This window comes from Haemaphysalis longicornis, unplaced genomic scaffold (assembly GCF_048455015.1).
Source record: "Haemaphysalis longicornis isolate Haplotype H1 unplaced genomic scaffold, Haemaphysalis longicornis Haplotype H1 scaffold_1, whole genome shotgun sequence".
Lineage (NCBI taxonomy): Eukaryota > Metazoa > Arthropoda > Arachnida > Ixodida > Ixodidae > Haemaphysalis > Haemaphysalis longicornis.
The window spans coordinates 381,734,048-381,749,567 of NW_027526203.1; the positions used below are offsets into that span (position 1 = coordinate 381,734,048).

A 15,520-nucleotide genomic window follows, 5' to 3' on the forward strand; every position below is an offset into this window, starting at 1 on the left:
AAATGTCTATAAATCAGCCCCCCCCCCCCCAAAATCAGAATGTGGCCTACACATTCTAGACATTAATCTTATCAGGTAATTAGACAATGTTTACAACTCATTTCAGTATCTCTTTAAAGGGGCCATGCAAACAAAATGCCAGTTGTTTTATTCGAAGCATTTGGTATTTCATAGTGCTCCCAGCACTTGTACGGCAAGAAACGATGCTTTATTCACTGAGAAATGAACAAATTTAAGTTAACATTTTGATTCTCCTGCCAAATCGTGTCTTTCGTGACGTGTGCAATGACATAACCAGGACAGGCCTTCAAGTGAACGTTAGTGCGCTGTTTAGTCTGCAGTGGACTGCAGAACGCCTTGGTTACCGTCAGTTCGCCTACATGGCGCCACCATACTGTGCAGGGCCGCCGTCTGCCTTTGCTTTGTTTCTGACTATATTTGCACTTGGCTTGTTTTTGTTACGGTAGGTAGTAATCTTTTCGTGAAACATGTGGTATGCTCGACAAGCAGGGTCACGTAAGACAGTGTCGCTTACACCAATCGGCCAGTGTTGTGTGAGACAACCCCAAAGCGCTGGACTGCTGTGCAGCTATAACAAGCATAGTGTGCGCAGTACCAACAGCAGTGCGCACTGGTACTTCTATGTTTCTGTGCACTTTCATACCTTCCATTGTTTGCCCCCACCATTCTTACAGCTATAAAATGAATGTGCCCTAAATTTAAGTGAAAATAGCTTGTTTTGCAAGCTTATAAGCCCTACCTAATTTGCATTTGCTTTTGTCGGCCTCCGCCAATTGCAGAGCTGGCTGGTATGACATCATTGTTTCTGTTGCGGGAAATGAGCTAGTGGGTCGCATGTCCATTCCCTTTTTTCCTAATTATATATTTTGTTTGAGCAAAGTTTATGTAAAAGTGGTGTCAGTATGATTCTAATGAGGCAATCTTTCAAATTGTGTGCTTTGTGCTTTGCCTGTACTTGTGCTTTGTCTGCGTGGCCCCTCTAAGCCGGGGGTCGGCATCCTGCGGCCCGTGGGGCAGTATTATGCGACTTTCAGCACGTCTTTTTAACCCCTGATTCTCCCCCTGTCCTTTCCTATCTGAAGGCTGACACGCCAGTTTTGACTTCAAATGGGAGACAGGAGACAAAAACAAAGAATCTATCGCTTCCAGTTGGCATTGTCCCCCATCTTCACACTTAGCCAGGTTATTGCCAATGATTGTCAAATATTATTGTCAATTTGATGAATTCTTTTTTGTTTGTCTACAAAGCTCCCCCCCTCCCCCTCTTCCGATTTGCCGTCTGGCCCTCCGCCGTGTCGGCTTCGTGCAACTCGGCCCTCCACCTCAAACGGTTGCCGACCTCCGCTTTGTCTGTCTTTATTTTGTCATGAGATGCCATTTTCAAAGTTTGTTACGATTCCTTGACGATTGTATAATTATAATTTGCTCTCACGCAACTGCCTTGTACGCTCAGACGTTAAGGCGTACTTCTAAGCTCAAGGATGCAGATTCGGTACGTGGCCGCGGCGGCCGCTTTCTGATAGAGGCGAAAGGCAAAAACGTTTGTGTGTTGAGATTTCGGTGCACGTCAAAGATCCCCTGGGGCCAAAATAATCTGAAGCCTTCCACTGTGGCGCGCTTCATAGCCCAGGTGTAGCTTCGGTGCATGAAACACTCGGAAAATTTTTTTTTAGTTACACTAGCAAAGTCCAAAAATAAATCTGCTGTGTATATTTGTGTGCATCAGGCTAGTATTTGGTGGTTTTCTTTGTTCAACTCTAGTGTTATAGGAACTAGTCGGTGCTTACGAATATTAAGGTTACTAACAATCAAGGCTTTCGAAATGCTAATGTTGATGTGTACAGCTTTGCCGTTATACATAAGTAATTGGCACTCCACACGTATTTATTTATTGCTTTTAGTGATGCCAGATGTTCCCATTGAACACAGTTTCTGTCTGCTCTAATCAAAGCACGCACTGATCGACCATTGAGGGACTTGATGAGCAGCATTTACAAGTGCAGGCTGCTTGATTTCCAGTTTACTTATTTTTATGTCATGGCTTTTTTTTTTTTTTTTTGTTAGTTCTGCAGTCTTGAATATCATTGATCACTGGTCTGCAATTAGTTGTGGGTTGTCAATAAATTGCAATTAGAATGCTAGCTTTGAGGGACAACTGTGCAAGTTCTAAATTAAGGGGGGGACACTGGTCTTGAAGACCAAAAATTTGCCAAAAAATCAGTTTTCTGTATTAATTTTATTTGCAGTCTATAGGTCCCAAAGAATGTACCTGCAAAATATTATAGCTGTACCATAAGTATTACAAAGCTGTCACCATTTGAAGTTGGCTAAATGGCCATTTTCCCCTGCATTTCCGAACTTTGTGCCTTGTTTTCTCAAAACCAGTTTTTTTCCCATGAGGTCAACTGTCGGGTACAATATCTTGGGATGTACTGGCCAGATTTGCGTCATTCTTGCTGCGTTTGAAAGCTTAAGAACTGAACAGTGCAATAAAACCAGAAAAATATAAAATTTCTTTGTACTAGTACAATTTTTTATGCATTTTGTTTTACGAAAACATTGATAATTGATGACATGACATTTCATAAGTTCAGAGCAATTGCAGAAACAGTGATAAAATTACTGCTGTGGTATAGTTGCACTCCCTGGTCCTTCGAGAGCACAAAGGAACAAGAATTATTCGAGTATATCATAAGCAGATAATTAAAAAATTGCCCAAAATGGAATGACATAACATGTTGCAAAACTCTGAACTTAGATTATATAGATGAAAACTGACTGCATATTTGTGCTCAGGATGTTAAAGCACACTTTATGTGCAAATTTCAAGGAGATTGGTTCAAAAATAACAAAAATGTCTTCAAGACCAGTGTCCCCCCTTAATGTTAAAGGGACCCTGCAACACTTTTTGAGCAGTGCAAGTATACCTGCGCGACGTTTAGATTACACTGTAAGAAATACGTGAGCCAAATATCACACGTGCACGTGAAGCGGTGAGCGCGCAAATCGCTGTGAAAGACTCGGAAAAACCAACTGCGCTCTCTTCAGTTCTCCTCATTATGCACCCCTGGCATGGCCTAAACGATGTCATTGAGGCCATGTCTGTCCGATCGGCTGTCACTGGTCAACTTTGCGGTTAATTTCTCGCATTTCCTGTGACGAACCGCCGTTGTCGGCGCTTTGTACGAACCTCTCCTATGCCTGAACCTGTACGCATAGTTTTGGCGTTTATTTTGTGTTTTGAGTGTGCGCGGAGTTTGAGTGACGAACTCAATACTCCCCTTTTTACTAGACCACTCGATAACGAACGTTTATTGCTTCAAAAACACCCTACCAGCCTGAATGCGCGCTGCTAGCAGGCAGCCATGCCTGCTTTTTTGTGGCATCAGACCGGTAATAGGCCCCTCCACATTGCGGAGAAAAGGAGAAAACTCCCCGGCCTGTGGTGTATCGAAGGCTGCCAAAGAGAACGCCGCGAGCCGCCCACCTCTCCGGGAGAGAGTGCGCAGCTTTTGTCGCGTGGTCCGCGGTCGAGTTGAGAGGGAACAATTATGCGCGATTTCTCATCGTGCATATTTTCGGTGATAGTGAATTGATTTTCATAATTGTTGCGGGAGGAGATTGCTGGGACAATAGACTTTACCCCAAAATACATTCCGAGTAGTGGATGGTAAGAAGCTGCAGGGTCCCTTTAAAAGGGTATTTGAACTCATTCTCATGTAAAACCCCACCCAATAGGGTCTTTGAGGTCTGTAAATAAATAAATTATGACTGAACAAAGGAATATAGCTTGGAGAATACTGTGTTATTTTTCAGGCCTTTCTTTGGTATAGTTGGCAGTATTCAAGTGAAACCCATTGGGTATCTGGTGACTAACAGTAGGTTACTTGCTTGTGCTTTGTTTTCACTCTCTTTTTGTTGTGTGCATTGCTGGCTGCATAAAGTTCTTGTATGTTGTATGCATTAAGTAGGCAAATAAACAATTTGTTCAGTCTTTGTGCTTTGGTACATATTTAGCATAATTGTAATTGAGGTTTTGTTTCTGAAAAATCTGAAGGTTTTTGGAAAGGCCTTCTACTTCAGATCTTGTTGTGTGGGGACATGGAGCAGTCTTGTGTGGGGACCATGGGAGCTCCAATTAGGTATTGATTTAACATTCAATATCTAAACCCACCGTCATTAAAGGAATACTGACATTAGCATTTTATGTTCCATTTTTATTGCTTTTATCGATGCTTAATGGCCTGGCGAACCCGAAACAGCACTTTAAATACTTGAGCACACGATAATTAATTACATTGAACGGCCTGAAAATCATTTGTTTCAATTTCCCGCACTTTCAGCCCTGAAGGCGCATATGACAGAATTACGGCATGACCTCACCGCTTTGTGCAGACGTCAAAACACTGCGGAGGCCGGTGGTGGTGTTGTTTTGACCACGCTGCCACTGGAGCAGAGCAGCTTAGCTGCCTGAAGGTGCTAGGCCTACCATTGAGGCAGAAATTCGATGACCGCTTTCAATAAAAGTTCGCATGGTGACTTCTACTGTGATTTCAGGCTGTATTATTGGCTCCTTTCCTGTGTGTGTAACTTTTTTTTTGCCCAGAGTGCCTTTCTGGGCCGCAGTTATGCCTGTACCTCTGGCTACGTGCATCACTTTGTGAGCACACCAGCACCCAGTCGCCACTCACTGGGCCGGGTGTGTGAAGTGACATCATGAGTTATTGACGAGCGCAGGCTGTGTCACTTCTTTTGGCTACCTCGGCGTGATGTCACATCGATGTCCATTTGCTGCGCGCTGCTCCACATGCTGTTCCGTCGGCGCAATAAATGAGATCCAGTTTTTATGTCTCACTCAGTTGAATGAAAGCTCTGTGTACTTCACAGCTCAGCGACTGTACTGTAGTCAGCCAAAATTGCTTCCGCTTCCTTATCTATGCACATCTACCCACCTTGAATTTGTCATCCTTACTATAAATTTAAAATACATTCCGGCCTGTCTCACTGTCTCTTTGTTCATGGTCTCATTTCTGTGTGTATTTAGATTTTGGCTGCTTGTTTCACTTCTACAGGTGCAGGACGTTGTGAATTCTGAGGAAGACAAGTACCTTTTGCAGATGAGCAAAGCTGAGGCCTTATTAAATGAGGCAAAGCCAGCGAAGGCCATATCAGGTACTCAGTTTTTTTTTGTTTTTTTTTGTCATAATATGCTTGCACTTGCAAAGATGGTATTTTGGGTAAGCTGTAGCGAGGCTGGGTTTGCCGAAAGATGCTTGGTTGACACAGTTTCTTTTGCTGTCTTTGTTCCATGTGCTGTTTTCCCGTTTCCCTGCAGGGCACTTAGCCTATGAAATGTATGTTCAGTACGGCCTCCAGAAAGAGTTGATTGCCGACTTAGCGGCAAAAAGAGGTTTGTCTGTGGATTGGAAGGAGTTTGCTGGGCTGTTTAAAGAATTTCAGGTTGGTATGTAGGTGATTTTGGCTGTTACTTTTTTGTTTGCTTTTTTAATTGATGCACTGTCTGGTGGGTAATGAAATAGTCGGCACCAGCACAGACAATTTGTGCCTGTTTGTGTGTTATTTTCTTTTGCCTTGTCCCACTTGACAGCGTAATATTCCAAAAGTGAGATATTGCCAAGTAATTGTTTCAGATTATCAGTTACGTAGATGTAAGGATGAAGTAGTAAGTGTAGTTTTGTAGGTGTTGACCATCTTTCTTTCACATTGGGAATTCCATTTTATTGTATTCCTGCAGTGTGCATCGTGTAGCCTTAACACTTTCGTGACCGCGCTTATTCCCATTGATAGTATGTTATCGATGAATGCAAATTCAAATTTTCGCACTCTCCGAGCACTTCTGGACAGCTAACGCCATCCAAGGGTAAAAGAGGAAGTATCTCATCAGTTTCGCTTTTGAGTTTCTTTTCTCCGCCGGAAGGGGGGATTTTTAAAGGTCCTTTGCAGTCGGGCGCACGTGGTTTTGGTTGCGGCATCAATGTTGCTTGCCGATGCTCCATGGGAACGGCAACTTTTGACGGATTCAGGTGAATCTGAGCTGTAATCTCTGGATAATGGTAGCAGCACAGACAAGTCTGATGACTTCAATTTGTCAGACTTCAGTACGGATGGCGAAAGTGTATCAAACTGCCACGGAACATCAGCAGCCAGTAAGCTTCACTTTCTTCTCGGGTCGTTGCATCGCTGCCGCACGTTGATGTAAACATATCCGGCCTGTTCTAAAGGTCACAGCTCTTATCTGAAGGGTGTGGGCTTCGTTTGGGCGGGACCACTTAGCGCCGGCTGCACAGAAGTGGGGCCGACCTTTGTTTCACCGCTTCGAGAAACTGCTTCGTGCAGTGGCATGATAGGCACTAGTGCTTATATTTTTGTATGTATGTAAATAACTTTTGTACTTACCGAGCTCGTATTTACAGCATTATTCTATAAGGGCCTTGTATTCAAAATTTATATTTCAATTTTTGTTTTATGTTTACCATGTGCAAAGTAGCATTGATGTTTTCATCATTTTGTTTTCTTTTTATTACTTTTTTGTTTTGGTAATTTTTTGATAATATTCGTAAAACATTTGTTGTTTGAAATTAATACTATTGGAAAGCCCTATTTCTACCATTTCATACCTTACACATTAGCATCAGTCATTTTCTTTGGCAGGAAACAAATATTTCTTGGACTACCTAAGCACAACTGATTTTTCGACGGTCACGAAAGTGTTAAACTGAGTTTGAAACAAGTACAGTGAAAGCTTGAACTTCAATAATTCAAATTTATGTCTAATTCGAACTGCAAAATTTGGTCTGGCCAAGTCTCCATAGAAGGCTATGCATAAAGAAACCCGTTAATTTGAACCCGAGTGTAGGCTCTGCCAAAGATAATTCCAACTGCGCGCCAGCGCGCCAGCGCCTTGGTGCCTGGCACATAGCCAGAGAAACATGCCCTGTACCTACACATGAGGCTGCTTGGAATGTAGAAGGCAAAATAGCGTAAAACCACCCTAAATCGTACATGGCGGAGGTTTTAGAAAATGCAACCTTTGCCCACTATGTCGATGAGGACGCAAGTGCACTAGTGTGTTGTGCGATGACAGATGAGGACATCATATCTCAGGTCAGAAGTGCAGAACCTGTCCACTCAGCAGTCATGGCCAGATGAAATGCCACCCACCTGTTCTTCAGTTTTCAAGAAGGCGAAGAGGAGGCCTTCTGCTACATTCTTTTGGTAGAGCGAAAAATGCTGACGTTCGCCTTTAGGGACAAAAGCCGGGCCGCAATCACAAGCTTGTTCAAGCATCAAAATGTTAAGATGCCCTACTGGTCCCAAGACGCAGTGTACTGTTGTTAATCTTCACTTTCGTAAGTTCAAACTTTCATTAATTCAAACTGAGATGGCATCCCCTTGCGATTCGAATGAACGAGATTTTACTGTATACCTTTGGTTTTCCAGCACAAAACTACTCGTGATGCTTGCTACTCATGATGCTTGCACTTGGCTAGCAGTGTATTTATATATGTTAGCAACTGAGGTAATTAGTTGAAATCAGTCATTTAGTAAGAACTGTTCATTCAAGGATATGGGCATTGATATTTTCTCAGTTGCAAAAATTTTTTAGCATTAAAATGAAAGTAGTAATGGCATAGTTAAATTGTGTGGGCCATTAACTTGTTGGCGGGATGAACTTAGATGAAGTTTTCTTAGATAAAGTTTTCAAAGGTGTAGACGTGTCAATTTTGATTGTACCGTTTGACTGCCCAGGGGCAATTGTCGATTCTTAAAAGAAAACTCATAATGTTTCTTTGCTGCACTAAAAATGTTATAGTATTTCGACTGCCTTCACTCTGTTGTGTCATCATGCTCGGAACTTTACCTGAAGTGCAGTGAAAATCATGAACTCTTCAGGGCCTTGTGATTAGTGATCACCAGAGGAGTGGACGCAAACATGACAAGAAATAAAATTGAATGCTTACTGACATTATTGCATGTTAAAAGGGCAGTGAAGACAAAATACAGGTTTGTTTCATTAACAAGACTGCTTTGTTTCTATAACAGGGATACCAATTTTTTTGCAAACTTCAAACAAATATATTAATAAAAACATATGAGGCAGTGGCGACTCTCCAGCCACTTTCTGGAAATTTCTCTATGACATCAGATAATCTTGTTTGTGCGACTGGCGGGCACCGATCTAAGCCACCACCAACAATCATGACTGGCCTCTAGTCCTGTTTGAGCATAACACTTGAATGTGAATGTACAGTTAACATGCTGATTACTACGCTTTAAATGCTGGCCCAGTTACATCACCCCTGCCCATATTAGGTCACTTTAGCACGAAATTTGCATTTCTCGATATTTATTGCCTTTTTTCAGTTAAAGGAGTAGGGACAGGAAATTTCAAAACTGAGGAATTGCAAAATAAAATGCTTCCTTTTTATCAGGAGATGTCTCCCAGCAAGTCGCAAAAGCAGCCGTGCAGTATAACCTATTTTAAAAATCCATTTTAATCTCTGCCCGCACGAGAAAGCCCAGAGCAGGCCAGCATGACATCATCTGCTCCTTGCCCCAAACTGCCGATGTCGGGGCTCCCGCGTTATAGACAACGCGCTGGCTGCGGTTGGCGCGCGCTGCTATGCCGAGTGTACATGTCATGGTTTTGGGACTGATGTCATGCTGCCTGGGCGCATGGGGATGGTGAAGACCTCGGCCGGTCTGGGCGTGCGGACCAGCAGCGGTGTGACAAGAATGGCGACGTCACGTGCACTTTCCTGTCATGGTGGCCACTCGGCGTTCGTTTTGTCAAAACCAAAAGTGGCACGAATAAACGACTCTGTAAATGATCGTTTACGCTGTGATCGACCGTCTAATGTGCCATTCTATGATGATTAGTGGGCTGGTAGGCACCCATAGCAGCGGAAAAAACGTAAAACAGAAATTTCGTCTCAGTACTCCTTTAAAAAAACATTTTTAATGGCTGGAATCAAGCTGAGTTAGCTACCAAAGGCTAGGTCTTTCAAATTGAACAAAGTTGTGTTGTGTCTTCATGGCCCCTTTAACAGCAAAAGACTGTGGAAGTGTGTTTTGCATTCAATCTAGACTTTGTGATTATTCTTCAGTTTTTCAGCCAATCTGGCACTTGAAGGAGATGTTCCAGTCATAATAATTAGGAGAAAATTTTCAATGAATATCGGTCTAGTTGCTAATTCTGTTTATCTGTTCTTGTTGTTCTATTAAGGAAAAGTCTGCAACGGGTTCTTCAAAGCAGCCGAAATCCCCATTGCTGCGATTGTCTGATAAGGCAGAGCTCCTTCGAAAATTCCACGTTGTTCCAACCGACACCAGCAGCATTTATCTCTACACATCCCATAATGGAAACTACGGTGAGTGCAGCTGTCATGATCTTGCTATGTTTCTCACTTGTTGCATCGTATCAGAAATTAACAGCACAGGATATGCTGAAGCTTTACCACTACCCAACTTTACTCTGTAATACTACTATAAAATTAACAAGCACATTGTTTTGCACTCTTGAATTTCTGCCACTCATTCGTTGCTTGAAGTTACAACATGGTAAAACAAATATTCATATTTATAGGTGCTTCAGTATGGTGAATTGCGCTGCAAAGGATCAAATTTAAGTTGTAGCATGTCTACTGTTCTTGTCGACATTCGTTGATTGATTGATTGATTGATTGATTGTGGGGTTTAATGCGCCGATGCTACACAGACGATGAGGCGCACCGTAGTGTAGGGCTGCGTATTACTAATTTTGACCACCTGGGGATCTTTAACGTGCGCCGAAATCTCGAACACACGGGCATTTTTGCTTTTCGTCTCCATCAGAAAAGCGGCCACCACGGCCGGGAATCGTGCCCATGTCCTTGGGCTCAGCATTGTCGCCATTCGTGTGTGAGAGTTTAACACATGGACTGCAGCAGAGAGATAAGACTGCAGCAAGGAATTAGTAATCAAATGAGGTTGGCAAAGGGACCCTGAAACACGTTTTGAAGTGAAAATAAACCCCCTTTCCTGGGCCCATTTTGAATCCCCGCCATCCTTTGTACCGTGCTCAATAGCCACTACTGCGTTTGTGTGTCATGTAGCTAAGATCTCTGCCATTGTTTACTTCTTTCACGCCCTTTCATAAGTGCGAGGTCATTATGGTAGCATTGTCTGCGCACTGTGATGTGGTGGCATCGGTGCCGCCACTTTTAGGGGTTTACCATTGCCTAAAGCAGGGATTCTCAAGCATGTTGGTCCCAGGGAACCCTGCTAAGTTCCGTTAAGTGCCAAGGAACCCCCCCTTCCCCCCCCCCCCCACTCCCGCCAGTTTTCATTCCGTTCATGCTACATTAACGTGCAATAAATTCAAAAGCAAGCAAGGGTATCGCTTTTTTTTCCGTTGACTTTACGTGAATGCGTACGCTAGCGGCACCTATCTCCAAACAGGAGAAATGCGCATGGGGGTAATATAAGGCCGAGATTCAAGTGCAATAGTTTAACCACGTGGCCCGTTTTCGGAGTCTGGCTGGCTACAAGCTGCTGGCGAGATTTATTGCGCAGCTCGCGCGTTTCTGTTATGCGCCGAGATGTGCTTACTGACACTCGGGTGTGAGTAATGGAGGTTCCTTAGATCGATCGCACCTCAAGTTCACCATATAAGACTTTGCGACTGCGGAATCAGGGAAAATTTATCAGTGGCTCGCGGAACCCTGAGGAGGGGCCTGCGGAACCCCTAGGTTCAGCGGAACCCACTTTGAGAAACCATGGCCTAAAGCATGATTATGTGTTGTTGTGCTACCTCCATTATTATCATATCATAAGCTTGTAACAAGACATACCTGTACCTTGTAAAAAAGCATGAGTACACTGCTGGAGTGCCCAGCTTCTTTACTGGATCATTGATGCATACAAGGTCCAAATTTCTTCTCATCAAGCAGTGCCTCTACAAAAGATTTTATAAAAGATTTTCCTCTGCATTCTAATTATGCTTGTCAAAAGTAACAAATTATGCCGACATATTTACTGAAGCATTTTTTTTCCTCAGTAGTTTTTCATCTTCACCAAATTACGTACATTCAGAAATGTTCTCTAGCAACTCCCTGGGTATGGTCGCATAACTGGCCCCAACAACATTGGCAATACATAGGCTGGACTATTCACTAATTAGTCTTATCTTTAAAAGTAGGAAATAATGTCTCTCCAAACGCCAGCTGCGGAGGGTTCTACAAGCCATACAAAAGTAGCTAACATGCAGTCAGGCGACTTCAATGGTGGAGTGTTGGTGTGATTGCTGCATAATCACTTGCCAACTGCACTTAAGAAGAATATAAGTATAATTAATCAGCAACTGGCAATACTCTCTGCTGAAACTGACTCTCGAACACTTGTGCACGCATCATAGACTTGCAGCAGCCACCAGTGAGAATGTGGGCCCAGGCCACTGGGCCCACATTTTCATCTGCCAGCTTAGCATTTGCCAAGCTGGTAGATGCATTGAATGCTCCATCTATATAAGACGGCCCTGGAGTGAAGCACACAACTGTCGCAATTCAATTCAAGTGCTCAGCGAATCTTACATTAATTCTGCAGGCACAGATCCAAAATTTATGGCAGAACTTTCTTATGTGCACAGCAGATGGGTGTGTGGACATTGTTGAAATGGCGCATTAACTGGAAGTACGATGACATCTTCATTGATAGGACAGATCTTCAAGGGTCATCATCCACAGCGCATCGCTTAAACAAACCTCTTGCAAAAAGAGATTACCAAAACTGTTCCCTGCTGAACACAGAATCAATGGAAGGCCTTTTAGCGCTTTTCGGAAGAGACCATGGAGAGAACACACATCCTTGTTTCGTTTACCTAAAAGTACTAGCATCTGATACCTGGCTAGATTCCATTCACGCCCCGAATGACGTCTCCACACAAAAAAAGCCGCAAATATTGGCCAACTTTCAAGTGTCCTGCTATGCAATGTCAGCAGTGGTGTCATTGATGAGGTACCAAAAAGAAATAGAATACTCGGTGTGTTAGCACCTGTGAGCACATTGGGCGCCAGAATGTGAGGGTTACGGCTATAAATGGGCTGTATTATCCAGCTAGCCAGCTAGAACATGAGAACCAAAGCCACAATGCCCACCGCGGCATCGCGGGGATGCTGCTGAGGGTTCGTTCGACTCTCCAGAATGTGCGAAGTATGCGCTCGGAGCCAGGCATGTAGACAAACCACGCTTTATTGCTCGGTCAGAATATAGAACACGCACTGATATGCTGTCCCGAGCGGAGTCTCCATGAACTCGGTAAGCCATCCGTGACCGCCGACTCGGTTCGTCCCGAAGTGGGGGACTCACTCGCCTCGTCTCGGGGTTGAGGAACATCTGTTCTTTGTCCGACCCGCATAGTTCCAGACCTCCGCAGAAAAGCCTTAAGCAGAGCAATCCCGTTTTTTGACGTCACCTCGGTTGGGAGAGAAAGTCTTCAGAGGGAGAGAAGGTTGCTGGCGGAGGAGCCAGCCGCTAGGGGGCCGGCACTCCGTGTGCCGTGGTCGCCGATGGGGAGGTGCGCACTGTGCGTACGTGAGAGCGCACACGCTCATGCGGCTTTGCCGCCGAGGGGGCATCCTCGTGTCACTAGTGCCGAGCAGTTATCCCTAACGGCGCTGCTCGGCAGGCATGGGGACCCATGTGGTGCCCACACACCATACTGCATCCAGGCAGAGCAATCAGATTAATCAGAGGCATTTATACAAACACATAATCATGTTTATTGGTGGTAGCTTTTGTCAGTGGTCACCAATCACACAAACTAGTCCCCCGATTTCACAAGGCCAGTGTGAGAAAATGGCTGGTGATTTGCCACTCCTTCATTTGTTTTCTTTTTAGCTGGCTTAATTGTTTGGATTTTCTGTTCAAATCGTACTGAGTGTTATTCTGACTTGGCAATTTTTTGAATAGACTAAACTTCAAGTCTGTCCTCATGGTCCCTTTACTGCAATAAATCGGCACCTGGGCTCAGAGGTGTACAATGGAATAAACTGGAATAGTATTGAAATGACTGGAACAAGTGTCCAATTAAGTTTTCCATGTCTCTTATATACTACATGAAAGCTTGCCAGTCAATCTATAATGGCAAGCTATATGGCAAGCTTTATTGTACCAGTATATAAGGAACATGGAGTTCTTCATTGGATACTTGCTCCAGTCATTTCAAAGATTGCTTTGCTTATTTCTTTGAAGAAGCAGAAGCTGCCTTGTAGGAACAGGTGCAAGGGGTATGTAGAATGTTACTTGTTGAGAAGAGATGCAGTGGTCTACTGTTTTTGTCGGGTAGTATTTTGATTCACAGTTGTTGTACACAGTGTAACAGCTCTCTGAGGGGGTTTAGTTTTACAATAATGTTAGCACTAGTGTAGGCTTTTTTATGTTTTCAGATAAGTTCAAATGAAAGCTCTGCTGTAATAAAAAGGCCAAAAACGAGTGTTTCTGGGAAAAGCTTCCAGAGATTATGCAATTTTTAGGTGTGATGTATTAATCGTAATGATCAGGTTAGGATTTCAAAACATTTTTAATGTGGCTTGACCGGGACCATGAAGCCAAAGGACGAGTTTGGTTGATTTTAAAGATGGCCATGTCGGAATAGCATTCCTGCCAGTTGGAATGCAAACTTTACACAATGAAGATATGATCGTGTGATTGTTGTGGTGCCTCCGGTACTGCTTCATTGTACCACCCGAATGCTGGTACGGGGTCAACACTGTTCATTCTGCTTCTGGTATTTTCGCTATGATGTCACTGTGAACCAGAATGGAGTAGAGCAAGCTATAAAAGACGTTGTTTCGATTAAAACAGGGTGTATGTTGTCTCATCGTCTCTTTAAGTTGAGTCCAGTTGCAGTTCAATTCAAATTGGTGAGGTTTGCGGACGAGTGTGATATAGTAAAGTATATAAATAATGTTTTGAGTTTTCAGTTACAAAAAGCATCAAGGTGGGCTAGTTGGTGCTTACCGCAGTATCCTCTTTTTCATCGTGCTGTTTGAAAGCACTGTTTTTTGTTAAGTTTTCAGTATTTGCCTGTAAATGCCAATTTTAAACTCCGTGTAAATGGAAAGATTTCGCATTTTAAAACCATTTTTGTGTGTCCAATTGTGCTTGGGAATACATGTAGATGCTGTGGTTAGCATAAGAAAAGTTAAGAGAAAGAGTAAAGCAACTCTAGTTTTGAATTACATGCTCAGAGGTCAGAGATTACCATAAGCATTCTTTCAGCATCAGTTCTAAGTCGGCAATTGGGCACCATAACTGTATGCCAGAAAGCCTTGAAATGGAAATAATTGCTTAATTAAAAAAGCCATTGTTGTAGAGACCGGATTTTAGGCAAATGCCTATTTTGTTCCTTGTGCTCCTGTTGCGCCACTTTGATATCGGAGCACGAATTCGAGCTTAAAAGGACGTTTATAGTGTTTTTATAGTACCTATGAATACCTATTTTGGGTGTTTGGGCCTAAATGCTTATATGTGCCTTTGAATGCCTATTTTTACAATCAGTGCCTGCATTAGCACCTTCTAGCCTCAAGTTTCGCTTTTGAGTGCAGTTTGCTACGGGCAACATTGACTGTTCTGAACTCTGTGGGTTTGAACCTAGTCCTTTTGTTCAACCTATCCTGCGAAACAACTGCTAGCAGCAGCGAAATGGGACACGCCAGCTAGCATACGCCACTGCGCTGACTTGGCGGGAGTAGAGCGCGAATGCTAGAGTTCCTGTATAAGCTCCGCTAAAGTTGTGCGTCTAATTTATACGAGCTACCACGCCACTGGTTCCACCTTGACCGGAAAGCCCGCTTTCAGCGCTCCACACCCCTTTTCCCGTTGTGCGCAGGTCAGTGGCTGCTGCCGTCTCTTGCAGACGCCAGAACATGCACGCACCTACTTCCCCCGCTGCTGCAACTGGTGCAGTAACTCCTGCATACTTGACGGGTGGCTTTCTCGCACAACGTGGAACTCTAGGTGGCAGATGGATGCGCAACTCTGCTCCCCTAGGGGAGCTATATACAAGAACCACTAGCGAATGCGAAACCGTAGTAGATGTGGCGTACACGCGTCTTTTGTTCTGTTTGTAATTTACTTTTTAAGGAGTTCACCGCCAGGAGAGAAATTGGCTCTACATGATTTGACCTGACCAATAGGAGGCATCCTCCTCTTCTCGTTTAGTCATTTAGACTTCTCGTTTAGGCGGTGGTTGCGGGCTGCCTATCTGTGCTATCCTTCTCAGCCGTGCCGAGAAGAAAGACACCAAGGAGTGTGTTGATTCGACAGTGGACACTTAACTCACCATGCTGCAGAATAAGCAGAGAGACCGTGTTCTGCGAACCGTACAGGAAAAAGGTGAGCTGACTTGTTTTACGGGTCGTGAGCATTTGGCGTGTTGGTTGGTGTCTGGCCATCATGGCCGAAATTCGCTGCTTTTGCTTTTTGTTTATATTGCCCC

The 15,520-nt window shown here is 43.8% G+C and overlaps 1 protein-coding gene across 1 annotated transcript in view; it reads left to right on the forward strand.

Moving 5' to 3' along the window:
- Positions 1 to 15,520, forward strand: part of LOC144155203 (alanine--tRNA ligase, cytoplasmic-like) — a 71,693-nt gene that overhangs the window by 17,054 nt on the left and 39,119 nt on the right. The window contains exons 10-12 of the mRNA XM_077686512.1: positions 5,094 to 5,193; positions 5,357 to 5,481; positions 9,269 to 9,413. Coding sequence (XP_077542638.1) covers positions 5,094 to 5,193; positions 5,357 to 5,481; positions 9,269 to 9,413 — 370 coding nt within the window. The remainder of the gene's footprint in view (positions 1 to 5,093; positions 5,194 to 5,356; positions 5,482 to 9,268; positions 9,414 to 15,520) is intronic.